This window comes from Aureococcus anophagefferens (genome assembly GCF_000186865.1).
Source record: "Aureococcus anophagefferens unplaced genomic scaffold AURANscaffold_15, whole genome shotgun sequence".
Lineage (NCBI taxonomy): Eukaryota > Pelagophyceae > Pelagomonadales > Pelagomonadaceae > Aureococcus > Aureococcus anophagefferens.
Genome location: NW_008705575.1, coordinates 736537 through 750324, shown reverse-complemented (window position 1 = coordinate 750324; position 13788 = coordinate 736537). Strand labels below are relative to the sequence as shown.

Genomic DNA, 13788 nt, shown 5'->3' with positions numbered 1-13788 from the left:
GCGGCAACGGCGGCCATCCCGTCGACCTGCTGCAGGTCGGCGCGAACGTCGGCGAGTCGCGCGTCAGTGCGGGCCACGCGGGGGACCCGGTCTTCGCCTGGCTGCGCCGCGCCGCCCCCTACTGGGCGCGCGCCGTGCTCGTCGAGCCCATACAGGCCAACTTCGAGGCGCTCGTCGCCAACTACCGGGGCGTGGAGGCGCGCGTCAGCTACGTGCACGGCGCCGTCGTCGAAACGCCGGGCCCGGCGACGTTCTACGACCTGCGGCGCTGCGGCGAGGCCGAGAACGACGACGATATGGAAGCGAGCGACAAGTGCTTGGAGGATTACGACGCGTCGTCGCTCTTCGCGAGCACGAACCGCACGTTCGTCGGCTGGCACGTGGGCTTCATCCGCAACGGCACGGCGCCCATCGTCCGGCGCACGGTGCCGGGCTTCGACTGGGCGACGCTGCTGACGACGCACGGGGGCGACGCCGTCGGGCTCCTCCTGCTCGACGTCGAGAGCATGGACTGCGACCTGCTGCTGCGGTTCCCCTTCGACGACGTGCGGCCGGACGTCGTCGTCTTCGAGAAGAACTACTGCGAGAGCAACCAGCGGGAGAAGCGCGCCGCCGTCGACGCCGCGCTCGTCGCCCTCGGCTACGAAGAGGCGCCGGGCTTCCTCGGCGACGCGCGGAACGACGCGTGCTACGTGCGCACGGGCCCGCTGGCCGTCGCGCGGCCCTTCGCGTCGCGGAGCTCCGCGGCGGTGTAAACGGGACCGCTGTGCCTCGAGCTCGCGAGAGCGACACACACAACCGCTCGAGCTCGAGCTCGGCCGCAGCTTCTTAGAGGAAGAGGGCCGTGCACTGGGCCTTGGTGTCCTCGGGGGAGACGACGGTGTGGCCCTTGACGTCCGGGTGGGAGAAGATCTCGAAGTCGTTGCCGCCCTCGAAGGTCTTGTCGCCGAAGAAGTGGACCTCGTCGAAGAGGCCGGGCTCGAGGAACTTGAGGCAGAACGTCTTGTCCCAGCCCTTGGGGAAGACGTCGAAGCTGATCTGGCCGCCGATGGAGAAGGTGAGGTTGAGGTGGGCGAACTCGGCCTGCATGGCCGCGACCATGGCCTTGCGGACGCCCGCCTTGAGGTCGTACGCCTCGAACGCGTTCCGCTCCTCGCGCGAGCAGTTGCGGCCGACGGGCGAGATGTTCAGCATGCCCGTGCGGAACTCGATGAAGGTGCCGCGCTTCACGGGGAGCGTGACCTTGCTGAGGTAGGCGAGGACCCAGTTGATGAGCTTCTGGAGCTCGTCCTCGCCGATCTTCGCCGCGAAGCTCTCCTGCCCGATGAGCGTCTCGCCCTTGAAGGCCATGAGGCCGTTCTCGCTGAAGGCGTAGTCGAACTGGGACGTCACGTCCTCGCCGAGCTGCTCCTTCTGCTTCGGGAAGTCCGAGCCGCCGACGACGCCGACGGTGATCTTCCCGCGCAGCGTCTGCATGAAAGCGCGCATCTCGGGGCTGATGGTCTTGCGCGCGGGCGTCAGCGTGCCGTCAATGTCGAAGAGGGCCAAGGTGCGCTTCGACGGGGCCATGGCGGCCATGATCGGCGGCGTTAGCGGGCGCGGGGCAGTTGGTGCGAGACGACGACTTTGCGCCGCAGCTTTGTAGTTTTTGGCGAGCGAGGCGACCGTGCCGCAAAGATGCCGCAGCGCCGCGCTGGTTGCAAGTTGCAGTGGATACCCCGTCGCTTGAACTTTTGCAAACCAAGACAAACTTTGAAGAAATCCTAGCTTCTAGAGGGCTAGAGACGGTGTCTCGCAAGGAGTATTTCAGCGGCCGATGATGGAATCTCCACCTTAGAGGGCCCCGCGCTCCTCGAATATGCAGCGACGTGCAACGATCCCAGTGGCTTTGAGGTCCGCAAACATGTGGGTGAGGCACATGAAAAGACGCGACATCCGGACGATTGCGAGGCGACGCAAACGGGCAGCCTCAGGGGGTGGAATGAGGCGCGGCAGCTTCCCCCGACCCGATTTTCGGTCCCCTTCGAGTCACAGAGCGTCGGGAATCGTTCGTCATGGGGGCGACCAGATGCCCTCGCGGCAGCTCTTCGGCTCGAGCCGACTTGATCGAGATCACCTCACCGGCTCCGAGAGGCGCGCGGCGCCGCGGGCGACACGGTGCTCACCGCGCAATGCATGAGGCGAGCTGTGCGTGCAAACCCGGACAGCCCCCTCGGGAGGGACATTCCAGGGGGTGTCTCTTCGAAGTTGCACGCACAGCTCGGACCTCAGCACTAATGCGAGCCCCTCGTCGGTCGCCCCCCACCGTTAACCGCCGTTCTCGACGTCCACGGGCTGCCCCGACGCGAACTAAGTTGCTCCCCATCGACCGATGGTCTTTCCCGAGCGACTCGCAGCCGGGCCCAAGGCGCGACATGGTCCACAGACCGAGCGCCGCGCCAAGTCCTGGAACCGCTGCATCGCGTGCCCAAACCTGGGCGAGGCGGTCTGGAGTCAACCAAGTGATGTCACGCCGAGCGTCAACATGGCAGAGTATCGACTGCAACTCGCAACCAGTGCGGCCGCTCGAGTTGGTTCAAAATCAGACCCCAATCAGACCCCCCTTGCGCACGCCCTGCCGCCGTTGCCAGCACCATGTCCGCCATCGAAGAATGCGCGCCGTCGCCGGAGAACTGCGCCGAGTGCCCGAAAGCTGCGACGTGCGAGACGGCGCTGAAAAACCTGTCGCTGGACGCGCCGGACGAGGCGCCCGGCGTGTCGTCGCCGGAGAAGACGGCGGAGCCCGAGGCCATCTCGCCGGAGCGCACGGGCAAGGACAAGAAGACGCGGCGGCGCCGCGGCAACAAGAAGCCCGACGCGCCGCCGGCCGCGGAGGCCGAGGCCGCGCCGGCCGCGCCCGTCGACGTCAAGGCGCTGCTGGCGAAGCGCGGCAAGGCCGGCCCCAAGAAGACGAAGAAGCTCAGCGACGCGCAGAAGGCCGTGCTGAGCGACGCGCAGAACAAGACGTCGGCGGCCAAGGGCGGCAAGCGGCTCAGCGGCAAGGCGTACTCCGAGGCGACGTACGCGAGCGGCGCGAACGGCTGGGCCTGCTGAGGTAAGAAGATACAAGGGTCGCTTACGAGGGCCGTCTAGGAGAGGTCGCAGCCCCAGGGGAGGACGTACTTGACCTGCTCCTTCGCGGGCGTGGAGTCGATGAACGCGGCCTTCGTCGCCGCGTCCATGGGCTCCGCGACGGGGTTCGTCCGCTCGACGTGCTGCGTCGCGTAGAGGTCCATGTACATGGCGTCGAGCATCTGGACCGTCTCGGCGTAGGCCGGGTTGTAGAAGAGGTTGTGCCGCTCGTAGGGGTCCGTCTCGACGTCGAAGAGGAAGTAGTCCTCGCCGCTGTTCATGCAGAGGAAGATCTCGTTGACGATCTCGCGGTCGACGTCGTACCAGGACGAGTTGGACCGCGCCTTCATGTACTTGTACTGCTGGAAGCGGAGCGTCGCCTCCGTCGCGCCGAGGCTGAAGGCGACCGTGTCGCGGACCGCGTAGTCGCTGTAGTTGCCCGCGTGGATCGCCTTCCAGTGGTCGAGGGAGTCGACGGTGTCGTCGGTGATGGCGACGCCGGCCAGGCCCGTCGCGAAGGTCGCGAGCCAGTCGACGTGGTGCATGAGGCCGTTGTAGGACGTGCCCGCGCGCGCCGCGAGGCGCGGCGAGTAGACGAGCGACGGCAATTTGACGGCGCCCTCGAAGTCGTAGAACTTCGTGCCCCGGTAGGGGTGGTTGTTGCTGTCGCAGTGGGAGCCGCAGGGCGAGCCGCCGTTGTCCGCGTGGAGCACGATCACATAATCCGTCGAGTGCGTCGCCAAGGCGCGCGCGAGCGCGCCGACGCCCTCGTCGACGAAATACATGCCCACGGCGAAGTTCTTGCGGCGCACCATGGTCGTGGCCTCGTTGATGGCGAGCATGACCGCCGGCGGCACCTCGGACTGCGTGTCGTTGACGCCGTAGTCGTCGTGGACGCCGTGGTACGACGCGTAGACGTAGGTCGGGCTCGACGTGTTCGCCATGCCTTTCACGCGAGCGACGCTCTCCCGCGTGATGAGCGTCGTCGAGTAGACGCCGGCCTCGTCAGTGGCGGCCTTGCAGACGCCCGACGTCGCGTCGCAGCGCACCATGTCGCGGAGCATGTACTTGACGCCGCCGTAGGAGAAGACGTTCGGCGCTTGGGACGTCGCCTCGACGAGATGGGACGTGTACCCGATGCCCGCCCCGAAGTAGCCGAGCCAGGAATCGAAGCCCCGCGACGTCGGGAGCAGCGCGCTGTTGCAGTGGCCCAGGTTCCACTTGCCGACGCCGTGGTTCTCGTAGCCCGCGGCTTTGAGCGTCTCGGACATGAAGACGTGCTCCGTGGACCGCGCGAGGGAGAAGTTGGACCAGGCCGTGATCTCGTAGGTGACGGCGCCGTGGACGTCGGCGCCGGCGAAGCCCGTGCGGTGGATGAACTTGCCCGACATGAGCGCCGCGCGCGCGGGCGTGCAGAAGCTCTGGCCGTAGTAGTTCGACAGCTCGACGCCGCCCTCCTGGAGCGCCTTGATGTTCGTCATGACGCTCGCCGGCAGGTCGCTGCTGTGCCACAGGTCGTTCATGCCGATGTCGTCGAGCACGATGTGCACGATGTCCGGCGCGCCGCCCTCGTTGGCCGTCACGGACACCCGGGCCGCCTTCTCCTCGACGCGCGGCGCCTCGACGGCGCTCATGGCGAGGGGCGCGCTGGCGCGGCCGTTCGTCAGGACGACGGCGAGGCCCGCGGCGGCGAAAATCGTCGCCACGGCGGCGGCCCCGGCCCACCGGGCCAGTCCCCGCGCCATCGTCGTCTCTCTTATGGTCACCGAATAGCGGGGCTGCCCGGAGAGCACCCCGATGATCTTGCCGTGCTCGCCAAACCTTTTGCGGCAGTCTCGATCCACAGCTTCGAGAGCCAGCGCATCGTCGCCGCGCGCAGAGCCGGAGCCAGCGCGTGCAACGCGCCAGCGCTCATGGCCGACGGCGCGCTGCTGCGCCTCGCGCGCCTCGCGCCGAAGGGCGTCGCGCGGGCCTACCTCTGCGAGATGGCGCGGTCCATCGCGCTGGCGGACCGCGCGCCCGCGGACGCCGAGCGCATCCTGCGGCGCTCGCTCGTCGCGCCGTCGGAGACCGTCGACGACCTGCGCGTCATCGCCGAGTGCACGCGGCTGCGGAGCTGGCTGCGCAAGGACCACATGGACCGGCGCTACCGCGGCAGCCGGACGTACGTCGCGGCGGCGCAGCGATTCCGCGCGCACCCGGAGTCGCTGCCGACGCTCCAGGAGCTGCGCCAGATTTTCCAGTTGCAGCAGTGGGACCTCGCGAACGACGACGCGGCGGCCGAGGACGCGAGGCTCCGCGAGCTCCAGGCGACCGTGGAGGCGTCGACGGCGGCCGCGTCGTACGAAGATCTGCTCGAGCTCGCGGGCTGCAGCGTCGTCGGCCGCAGCGAGTTCAATAGCTACTGCGAGAACCACGAGATCTACGACTTCTGGACGAAGGACTACGTCGACGGCCTCGCGGCGCACCTGGCGGCCGCGCGCGACGAGCGCGGCGTCGAGGTCCTCGAGGTCGTCGAAGTCGGCGCGGGCGACGGGCGGCTGTCGTTCTTCCTCCGGCGCGCGCTGAAGAAGCTCGGCGCGGAACGCGCGGTCAACGTCGTCGCGACGGACTCCGGGCAGTGGCGCTTCGCGCCGCGCCACGAGGTGAAGGCGGCCTCGGCGGAGGCGGCGGCCGACGGCGCGCACGTCGCGCTCGTCGCCTGGATGCCCATGGGCGTGGACTGGACGTCAAGCTGGCGCCAGGGCAGGAAAAGGGTGATTCAACGTCGCTTCAACGTGAGTTTTCCGCGCGCGCACGTTTCGGAAACAGCACCCACGCTTCGAGAGCGCTCCGAGAGATGATCGCTCGTCCAAAAATCAGCCGAAACGAGCGGAAAACGACCGAGATAGGAGCCTTCGAAGTTGGGAATTTCGCACCCTTTTCCTGCCCAGGCTGGCGCGTGCTGCCGAATATATCGGAATACGTCGTCGTCGGCGAGGCCTGGAACGGGTGCTGCGGCCACAACTGGGAGACCTGGGGCAACCCGGCCTACGCGCCCGCGGGGGCCGACGTCGAGGCGCCGCCCTACGAGGCCGACGGCTTCGCGAAGCGCGAGCTCGCGGACCTGTCCCGCGCCCAGCTCTCCCGCTACGACTGCGCGGCCTACGCGGGCAACTCGCGGACCTTCTCCTTTAAGCGACGATAGTTGGGAAGCGAAGAGACAACAAAATTTTACACACACAGAGATCGGAAGACGAACAAAACGGCGCAGGCCTGCGCGGGGGCCGCGCGTCGACGGAGCTCGGCGCGATGGCGCGCGACGCGTGAAGCGACATCGAGCGTCGGAAATTTGGGTATAGATTTGAAGTTCCGGTCATGGAGCGCGCGAGCGCTAATACCACTGACGTGCAAAATGTCGGGGGTTCGTCCTCCGCTCCCTCTCGCGTCCGGCGTCGCGCGGACGCGGCGTTCGCGCGTCAGGTCACGAGCAGGAACTCCAGGCCCCAGGCCTCGTACTTGGTCTGGAAGATGATCGTCCACGCCGTGAAAATGGCGACGGCGCACGCGAGGCCGACGGCGGACCGGAGGACCCAGGTCCGCAGCTCCTCGGCCTCCGCGCCCGACGGCGCGGCCGCGAGGGCCCGCCAGAAGCGGGCCACGCAGACGAGCCAGATGACGGGCAGCAGGCAGGACCCGACGAGGAACATGCGCCGCGCGATGTCGGCGTCCCGCAGCTTCGGCTCCGGCAGGTAGTCCAGGGGCTTGCGCCGCCGCCGCAGGCCCTCGTCCGTCATGCCGTGCGTCGCCGTGTTCGACATTTTTTGGGGTTGGTGGTTCGTGGGCGCCCCGCGCGAAGCTGTGCGGGGCGCTCTGGGCGGCGTAGACGGCGCCGACGGCGGCGCGCGCGCCCGCCTTGTGGCGAGCGGCAAGCCCTTTTGCCACTGCAGCTTGGCCTTCAAGCTAACAGCTCTCCTGACGTTGAAGGGCTGCAAGGACGCGCGACTGGGGGCGCGCAGCAGCCGCCGATGGCGCGCATGAAGCCGCAGTGGATGTTGATTGCATGCGCATCGCTTGCGCGCGGTTTCTTGCGGCAGCAGGTGCGAAGACCAGCACCCATTGCTGCATCTCTTTGCGACGACGCGGCAGCGTACGCGGAGGCCGGCAAGCCCTTTCCGTCCACAACTCACGACGGACTGGCCGTCGCGACCTTCGGCGGCGGCTACTTCTGGGGTCTGCAGCTCGCGTTCGACCGGGAGCCCGGCGTCGTCGACTCGGTCGTCGGCTACACGCACGGCCACGCCGAGCGGCCGACGTACGCGGACGTGTGCGACGAAACCACCGGCCACACGGAGGCCGTGCTCGTGAAATATTCGCCGGAAATCGTGTCGTTCGCGCGCCTCGCGGCCGTGCTGTTCGACGTCGTCGGCGATCCCACGACGCTCAATCGCGTCGGCCGCGACCGCGGCACGAACTACAGGACGGGCATGTATTGTCACAGCGACGCGCAGCTCCGCGACGCCGAGGAGGCGTTCGATGTCGAGGACCGGTCCTGGCAATCCAGCGGTCGAAAAGTCGTCACAGAGGTGAAGCGCGCCGCGGTCTTCTGGCCCGCGGAGGCCGTCCACCAGCGCTACCTGGAGAACGGCGGCCGCTTCGGCCGGCCGCAGTCGGCGGCCAGGGGCTGCACGGACGAGATACGCTGCTATGGGTAAGAGGAATTTTGCGGCAACATCACCAGGTTGACTCTATGGTGAATTTCGGCCACGGCAGCATGCGCATGGGCCGCTCGAAGCGCCACCGCAGCATGGGCCGCTCGTCGCAGGCGTTGACCCGCAGCGCAGCAATGCTCGCCACAGCCGCGCTGCTTGCCTGCGCAACCGCCTTCTCCCCCAAAACGACGCACACGCTGCGCTCCGCGCGCCGCGCCGGCCCGACGGACGACGAGCCGAGCCTCGGCGTCAAGGGCGCGTGGTTCGCCGCCGAGCTCTTCGGCAAGGCCGCGGCGCTGACGAAGGGCGCGCCGGCGGCGCCGCTGTCGACGGCGCAGCCGCCGCGGTCCGTCGACGAGGCCTGCAAGCGCCTCGCCGCGGACTACGAGGGCGCCGACGGCCCCTACTTCCTCACGGGAATCATGGACGCGGCGTGCTACGACGACGACTGCGAGTTCGCGGACCCATTCGTGTCCTTCAAGGGCCGCGCGCGCTTCGAGGAGAATTTGGCGAATCTGGGCGGCGGTTTCATTAGCGACGCGAGCATCCGGACGCTCGGCACGGAGCGGACGGCGTCGAGCTACACGACGAAGCTCATGGTGAAGCTGCGCCTCGCGCTGCCCTGGCAGCCCGTGCTCGCCTGGCCCTGGGGCGTCGAGCACGTGCTGGACGTACGGGAGGACGAGGTCGTGGTCGTGCGGCACCTCGAGAGCTGGGACGTGTCCGCGGCCGAGGGCGTGCGCCAGCTCTTCCGCGCGGGGCCGCCGGGGCCGCTGTCGCGAAAAAAGGAGAATGTCAGCCCGTCAAAGGCCACCGCTACGACGTCGCGCGGCGAGGACGAAGCCACAAAGAAGGCCGCGTCGCCCCTGGGCACGCAGGACCCCATCGCGGGCCCGCTCGTCGCCGCCGCGCGGGCGCTGGGCGCGCTGCCCGAGGCCGAGGCCGACGGCTGGACGGGCGAGCCGTCGGCCTGGGCCGACGAGGACTCGTTCACGCAGCAGCTGAGCGGCGCCACGCAAAAATACGCGGCGGGCTTCAAGCAGTTCGTCGCGGAGACGGTCGCGGGCGACTTCGACGCGGCCGCCGTCGACGCGTCCATCGACGCCGCGCTCGGCAACGGCGGCGTGACCATGTACACGTTCACGTCGTGCCCCTTTTGCAAGAAGGCGAAGGAGCTGTTGGACGACAAGGGGGCGACGTACACGGAGATCGCGCTCGACGAGCGCGAGGACGGCGCGGCGCTCCGGGCGAGGCTCGGCAAGCGCACGGGCCGCACGTCCGTGCCCGCGGTCTGGATCGGCGACGAGTACGTCGGCGGCCTCAACGACGGCGCGCCGGGCCTCGTCCCCCTCGACAAAGCCGGCGAGCTCGACGGCAAGCTCAAAAGCGCGCGCGCGCTGTAACACACACACACACACGTTACGCGCCCCAGTCGGCGATGTTCGCGCGGTACTTGGTCAGCGCGGCCGCGAGGAAGACGATGCGGCGCCGCGCGTCCGCGACGTCCGCGGCCTTCTGCTCCGTCAGGCCGCTGAGCTCCTCCGTGAAGGTCTCGAGCTGCTTCTGCGCGAAGGCGAAGAGCCGGCGCTTGTCGTCGTCGCGCTCGTAGTAGGCGAAGCAGTAGGACCACTCGAGCGTCGCGCGGCAGCGGACGACGAGCGCCACGGCGTTCGGCAGGAAGCTCGCGTCCGGGTCCGCGGACCCGGCGGCGATTTTTTTCGCCAGCTTGTGGGACTTCTCGAGCTGCGTCGTTGCGAAGGCGCGCGAGGCGCCGTGGGCCGCGCTCCGCTCCGAGTAGAACGCGTAGCGGCCGTCGTCCTCCAGCGTCGCGAAGGACGTCGCGGGGTCGTTGCAGAAGAAGAGGTGGTGCGGCGGGTCGCGGCGGCTCGGCCCGCCGCCCCAGGCGCCGCAGTGCCAGCACCAGAACTCGCGGCAGGACGCGCAGCGCATGTAGTTGCAGCCGCCGTTCTTCTCGACGGCGCAGCCGCACGCCGGGTTCGGGCATCGTTTTACTTTGGCCGCGACCGCGGCGTCCGCGGCGACGGTCGCGTCCTCCTCGCGCTTGCGCACCCACGTGACGGCGTCCTCGCAGGTCGCCGGCGCGTGGGCGTCGAGGCCGCAGCGGCCGCAGAAGCGGTTGGAGTCGTCGCAGTCGCACCGCGCTTCCGCGCACCGCGCGGCGTCGCCCGACGCGTCGAAGAGCACGGCGCGGCCGCAGCCCCGCGGGCACCAGCGCGCGTCGGCCCCGTCGTCGACGAGCGAGTTCGCCCAGAGCGCCGCGCGCCGCGCCGCCTCCGGGGAATCCGCGCCGAAGACGCGCGCGACGACGGCGTCGGACGGCAGCCGACCGCAGCCCGCGGACGGGCAGCCGGCGTCGAGGCCCGGCGCCACGGCGAGGAAGCCGCGCCAGCAGTCGCCGCAGAAGCCGTGGCCGCAGCGCTCGTTGGCGACGAGCGCGAGGCCGTCGCCGTAGCAGACGGCGCACGAGTTCCCGTCGTCCGCGGCCGCCGCGTCCGGCGCCGCGGCGTCGCGGACGGCCGCGGCGTGCTGCCAGCGGCCGAGGCGCAGCGCGACGCGCGCCGCGAAGGCCGAGCAGCCGAGGGCGCGCTGCACGGCCGTCGCGCGGCGGCGCGCCTCCGACGCGACCTCCTCTTCCGACAAGGACACCGGGTAGGGCTGCTGCGGCGGCGACGTCTCCGCCTCCGAGTCGGAGGCGTTGTCGTCCTCCCCGGACTCGTAGCTGTAGTCGTCCGACTCCTCCTGGAGGTCGGAGTCTTCCTCGAAGGAGGCCATCAGCACGGAGACGTGCCTCAGGTCAAGACCATCATGCCGGTCTTGCCGCAAGAGCCTCGGCACGGATGACCCGATCCCCGGCCACGCTTGACGCTGACGACGCAATCCATCGCAATGGCTCGCGCAATGGCTCTCTGTGCACTGCTCGCGAGCGCTTCGGCGCTCCAGGCGCCGCGCGCGCCTAAGACGTCGGTGCGTAACCGGCCCGCGCGAAATCTCGCGACCGCGCGCGCGCGCCGGCCCCCGGGCGAGCGATAGGGTTGCTGGACTGGATCTTGAACGTTCGCGCGCCGCCCCCGGCTCCCCTCGTCCCACCGCCACCGCGCACACGCCTCTCCCCGTCGCAGACGCGGCTCTACGAGGGCTACGCGGGCGAGGGAAAAACGAAGAAGGTCTGGTGGGGCTACGCGCCCGTCGGGACGCCCGTCCAGGGCCTCGAGCCGGGCCTCATGGACCCCTTCGAGCAGATCGAGAAGACCATCGACGCCGTCGACACGTCGGGCCTCCTCACCAAGGTCGCCAAGACGGGCCTGCTGTCGAAGCTCGACCGCGCGGGCGTGAAATTGGCCGACGTCGAGCCCCTCCTCGTCTTCGCCGAGGAGCAGGGCCTCCTCGGCACGCTCGGCGACCTCAACGACGAGCTCCTCCCGATCCTCCCGACCCTCATCGCCCTCGCGGGCCCGGCGACGCCCCTCCTCGGCGTGCTCATCAACGTCCCGTCGCCCGCGTACTTCGCCCTCGCCCTCGCGTCGCTCGGCGGCGCCGTCGTCGTCACGGGCCAGCCCGACGACTCCGTCGCGTCCGTGGCGCTCCAGACGTTCCTCGCCGTGCCCCTGGGCACGCTCTTCCCCGTGCTCTTCGGCGGCCTCGGCGTCGCCACGTCCAAGCTCGCGCCCGGCGCGCTCGCCTAGGCGGTCGAGACCCACCAATACCCACGTAAAATTACCCCGACTGGACCACGGGCGGCGGCGCGGCGGCGCGCGCGACCTCGGCGGCCGTCGTGAGGGCCGTGAGGGACGTCGTGAAGACGACGACGACGACGCCGAGCACCGTCGCGGCCGCGTCCAGCGCGACCGCGGCCGGCTCCCGGGACAGCGCGAGCTTGAGGTGCAGGTAGGGCGGCAACACAAAGCTCAGGAAGGACACGGCGAGGCAGCCGACGAGGGCGACGATGAGCGCGAAGACGGGCACGGCCGCCGCGACCGTCGCGGCCCCGAACGCCACGCCGCCCCGGACCGCCAGCCGCCGCAGGAAGAGGGGCCGCCGCCCCGGGGCCAGCGGCGGCAGCGCCGCCTCGAGGATCTCGCCCGAGCTCACGACGCCGATGGGCGCCGAGAAGACGCAGACCACGGACATCGCGACCCGCACCGCCGACGGCGCCGTCGTCCACGGCGCGCCCCGCGGCAGATCGTCGAGCACGTTGCCCGCGACGCCGTCCGGCGCGCAGGGGAGGCCGTCGTAGAGACGCGCCACGCCCGCGCCCGTCGCCGCGTAGGCGAGGAACGCGACGCCCAACGCGTACCGCTGGGCGCTCGCGAACCGCCGCGGCTCCGCCATCGACGCCTCCAGTTGCAGCGCCAGCGGCGCGACGCCGAAGCAAAAGGCCAGCACGCCGAAGCCGCTCGCCAGGGCGGACACGGACGTCGGCGTCATCCACGTGAAGCCGTCCGCCTGCGCCCAGCCCACGGCCGTCCGTTCTTCCACGCCGTAGGTGACGATGCACGCGAAGGAAACAAAAATCGCGCAGAGCCCCGCGGCGCCGGCGTAGGCCAGCGCGCCGATGTCGTCGACGAGCGACAGCGGCAGGGCGAGGCACGCCGCCGCGAACGTGTCGACGCCCCGCGGCGCCCGCGCCAACGCCGGCCCCAGCGGCGTCGCCGCGAGGAAATCGTGCAGCGCCACGAAATACGCCGTCGCGACGCCGAACATGAGGACGCAGAGGCAGACCTCCACGGACGTCGCCACGCGCGGGCCCGCGACGACGCGCGCCAATGCTCCGAGCGGCGACTCGCCGCCGGGCGCCTCGAAGCGGCGCCGCTCGTCGTCGCTCAGCAGGTCGCGGCAGGCCAGCAGCCGGTTCGCGGACCAGTCGTTCCAGCACAATAAAGCGAAGAGCATGCCGAAGCCCGGCACGACGCCCGCGCCGGAGAAGGCGTGGGGCACGGCGAGGACGCCCGTGCCGACGCAGATCTTCATGAGCGTGATGACCGTCATGCCGAACGTCGCGTCGCCGCCGCCGCGGCCGCCGGCCTCAACGTCGTCGACGAGCGCCGCCTTTTCGCTGGTCATGGTTGCACGTGACGACAATCGCCGCGGCAATCGGCTCGAGCTCGCTTTATTGCCTCCTCGGACGAGCTTGTGGCGCTGCATGGTGCACTCGTGTTGCAGCGCGTCTAATAAGCAGCAATGACCCCCCGGGTAGGCCCTCTAGCTGTTAACCTCTCCTAGCCTAGCAGCCCGCCATCCACGCCAGTTTGATTTTGGTCGTCGTCGCGTCGGTCCTGTCGCAGCCCGAGGCGTATCACGATGATCCCCGCGAGCCCGTCGCTCCTCATGCACCGGGGCGACGAGAACGCGCCGCCGAACGTCGCCGCGCCCGATCCCCGGGGCGCCGCGGCGCCGCCGCCCAAGGGCGCGGCGCTGCCGTCGCCCAAGCCGTCGCCCAAGGGCCCGCTGTCGCCGCGGCGCACGCCGCCGAAGAAGGCGAGCCGCCGCCGCGTGTCCTGGGGCCCGTCGCCCGCGAGCGACCGCGAGGACTCCATCACGAAGGACATCGCGAGGCTCCCGAGCTCCGCGACGAAGCTGCGCCAGTCCATGCTCGAGGCAGGGCAGCAAAAGGGTGATTCAACGTAGCTTCAACGTGAGTGTTCCGCGCGCGCGTTTCAAAAACAGCACCCACGCTTCGAGAGCGCTCCGAGAGATGATCGCTCGTCCAAAAATCAGCCGAAACGAGCGGAAAACGACCGAGATAGGAGCCTTTGAAGTTGGGAATTTCGCACCCTTTTGCTGCCCAGGCTCGAGGTCGACGCCATCTACACGCTCGACGACCTGTCGCGCCGCGCGACGCCGAACCGCCATTCGGACGTCTGGGCGCCGGGAGGGGGGATGACGCCGGGAGGCATGACGCCGGGAGGCGCGACGCCCGGAGGCGCGACGACGACGCCGGCGGCGGCCGCCGCGCCCGCCGACGGCG

The 13788-nt window shown here is 69.8% G+C and overlaps 5 protein-coding genes across 5 annotated transcripts; 2 read left to right on the top strand and 3 right to left on the bottom strand.

Annotated features, from left to right (window-relative positions):
• Positions 1-828: 828 nt before the first annotated feature.
• Positions 829-1578, bottom strand: AURANDRAFT_29117 (hypothetical protein; the record flags this gene model as incomplete). The annotated part of the gene is made up of 1 exon (XM_009040472.1): positions 829-1578. The coding sequence occupies one exon, from the start codon at positions 1576-1578 to the stop codon at positions 829-831; it is 750 nt and encodes a 249-aa protein (XP_009038720.1).
• Positions 1579-6569: 4991 nt separating this feature from the next.
• Positions 6570-6887, bottom strand: AURANDRAFT_29068 (hypothetical protein; the record flags this gene model as incomplete). Its single annotated transcript, XM_009040471.1, has 1 exon — positions 6570-6887. One exon carries the CDS (start codon positions 6885-6887, stop codon positions 6570-6572), a length of 318 nt encoding a protein of 105 aa, XP_009038719.1.
• Positions 6888-7226: 339 nt separating this feature from the next.
• AURANDRAFT_5600 (hypothetical protein) lies at positions 7227-7802 on the top strand (the record flags this gene model as incomplete). The annotated part of the gene is made up of 1 exon (XM_009040404.1): positions 7227-7802. A coding segment is annotated over one exon (576 nt), but the record flags the coding sequence as incomplete, so codon positions are not given.
• Positions 7803-8926: 1124 nt separating this feature from the next.
• AURANDRAFT_29016 (hypothetical protein) lies at positions 8927-9205 on the top strand (the record flags this gene model as incomplete). The annotated part of the gene is made up of 1 exon (XM_009040512.1): positions 8927-9205. A coding segment is annotated over one exon (279 nt), but the record flags the coding sequence as incomplete, so codon positions are not given.
• A 16-nt stretch (positions 9206-9221) lies between these two features.
• AURANDRAFT_65577 (hypothetical protein) lies at positions 9222-12884 on the bottom strand (the record flags this gene model as incomplete). The annotated part of the gene is made up of 2 exons (XM_009040470.1): positions 9222-10611; positions 11542-12884. 2 exons carry the CDS (start codon positions 12882-12884, stop codon positions 9222-9224), a joined length of 2733 nt encoding a protein of 910 aa, XP_009038718.1.
• Positions 12885-13788: the final 904 nt, after the last annotated feature.